This window comes from Dipodomys ordii, unplaced genomic scaffold, assembly GCF_000151885.1.
Source record: "Dipodomys ordii isolate 6190 unplaced genomic scaffold, Dord_2.0 Scaffold141, whole genome shotgun sequence".
Classification (NCBI taxonomy): Eukaryota; Metazoa; Chordata; class Mammalia; order Rodentia; family Heteromyidae; genus Dipodomys; species Dipodomys ordii.
This window is the reverse complement of record NW_012267357.1, coordinates 1,386,583-1,387,837: the sequence shown is the minus strand read 5'-3', so window position 1 is coordinate 1,387,837 and position 1,255 is coordinate 1,386,583. Positions and strand designations below refer to the sequence as shown.

General features: G+C 56.2%; 1 protein-coding gene across 1 annotated transcript in view; it reads right to left on the bottom strand.

Moving 5' to 3' along the window:
• Positions 1–255: 255 nt before the first annotated feature.
• Positions 256–1,255, bottom strand: part of Slc25a1 (solute carrier family 25 (mitochondrial carrier; citrate transporter), member 1) — a 3,631-nt gene continuing 2,631 nt past the window's right edge. Inside the window, exon 6 of the mRNA XM_013031505.1 lies at positions 256–1,029. Within this exon, the coding sequence (XP_012886959.1) occupies positions 859–1,029 (171 nt within the window). The 3' untranslated portion in view covers positions 256–858. The remainder of the gene's footprint in view (positions 1,030–1,255) is intronic.

Genomic DNA, 1,255 nt, shown 5'->3' with positions numbered 1-1,255 from the left:
GGAAGGCCTGGGAGACACCCCTTCGGCTGACCATAGGACCTTTCCACAGGAAGATTGGAAGCAGCCCCGAGTCCTTGGGCTTATCTAATTTGGCCTCTTGGGGAACTCAGTAGTGTGGCTGTGGTTGCATTGTTCAGAGTGGACACTAGGCTTGTCTACTATCTTATTTCAAGTGTCCTCAGGAAACCCTCCAGGGGAGACTTGGCCATCGCTGCTCCCCACAAACATGGGATCAAAAAGGGATGGACGCAGGGGCAGGAGACTACAACAGGATCCAGTTTATTCTGCCTTGGCAGGGTGGTCCTGAGAGTGGCAGATGCCACCCTGTCCCGGGCGGAGGGAGGGCCCGAGGGCCAATTAAGGCCAATGGCGGGAGAAGCAGGGGGCATATAGCCCCTGGAATGCGGCGAGGCCAGGCTGAAGCCCGGAGGCAGCTGTGGTAGGCCAGAGCAAGGTGCTCCTGCCACCCAGGGTGGAAGGCACCGGACTGTGACCGGAATATGGCTACAAGGCCGAGGACCTAGGCCACATGGGCACCCTGGGTAGTGGGGCACAGGGTCATGTGACACAGAACACGAAACACAAGCACATGGCTCACGAGTAAGCACATGAATAAGAGGGCACAGATTCACAGGCCAGAGGGGCACTTGCCATGGACACATGGACACAAGGGTGGTATTACAAACAGACCACAGGGGAGACACAACACTATGAAACACATCATGGCCACCACAAACAGACCATGCCACGGAGCTCAAGGGACAAGGGGTCCTTTTGGCACAACTGCACTGGAATCATAAGAGACACAGTGGTGGGGCTTGGTCTGGAGCGTCTGGGAGTTCCCCCCAGTCTCTGGATTTAGTCTGTCTTCCATATTTTGTTGAGCAGCTTCACCACCTCATCATAGATGACGAACACAATGGCCACATCCAAGCAGACCCGGCCCAGGCGGGGGACAGTGCCCTTGTAGAATCTGGGTGGAGGAGGGGGATGAGTGAGCAGAGAAAGGATGGTGTCCCCCCTCCCCCACGGTATAACCCCTGCATTTTTTATTTTTTGGGTCCGGTTGTGGGGCCTGAACTCTGGGCCTGGGCACTGTCCCTCAGCTCTTCAGCTCAAGGCTAGTGCTCTACCACCTTGAGCCACAGCACCAGTTCTGGCTTTTTTCTTTTTTGCTTATGTGGTGCTGAGGAATCGAACCCAGGGCCTCATGCATGCAAGGCAAGCGCTCTACCACTGAGCCACCTTCCCAGCC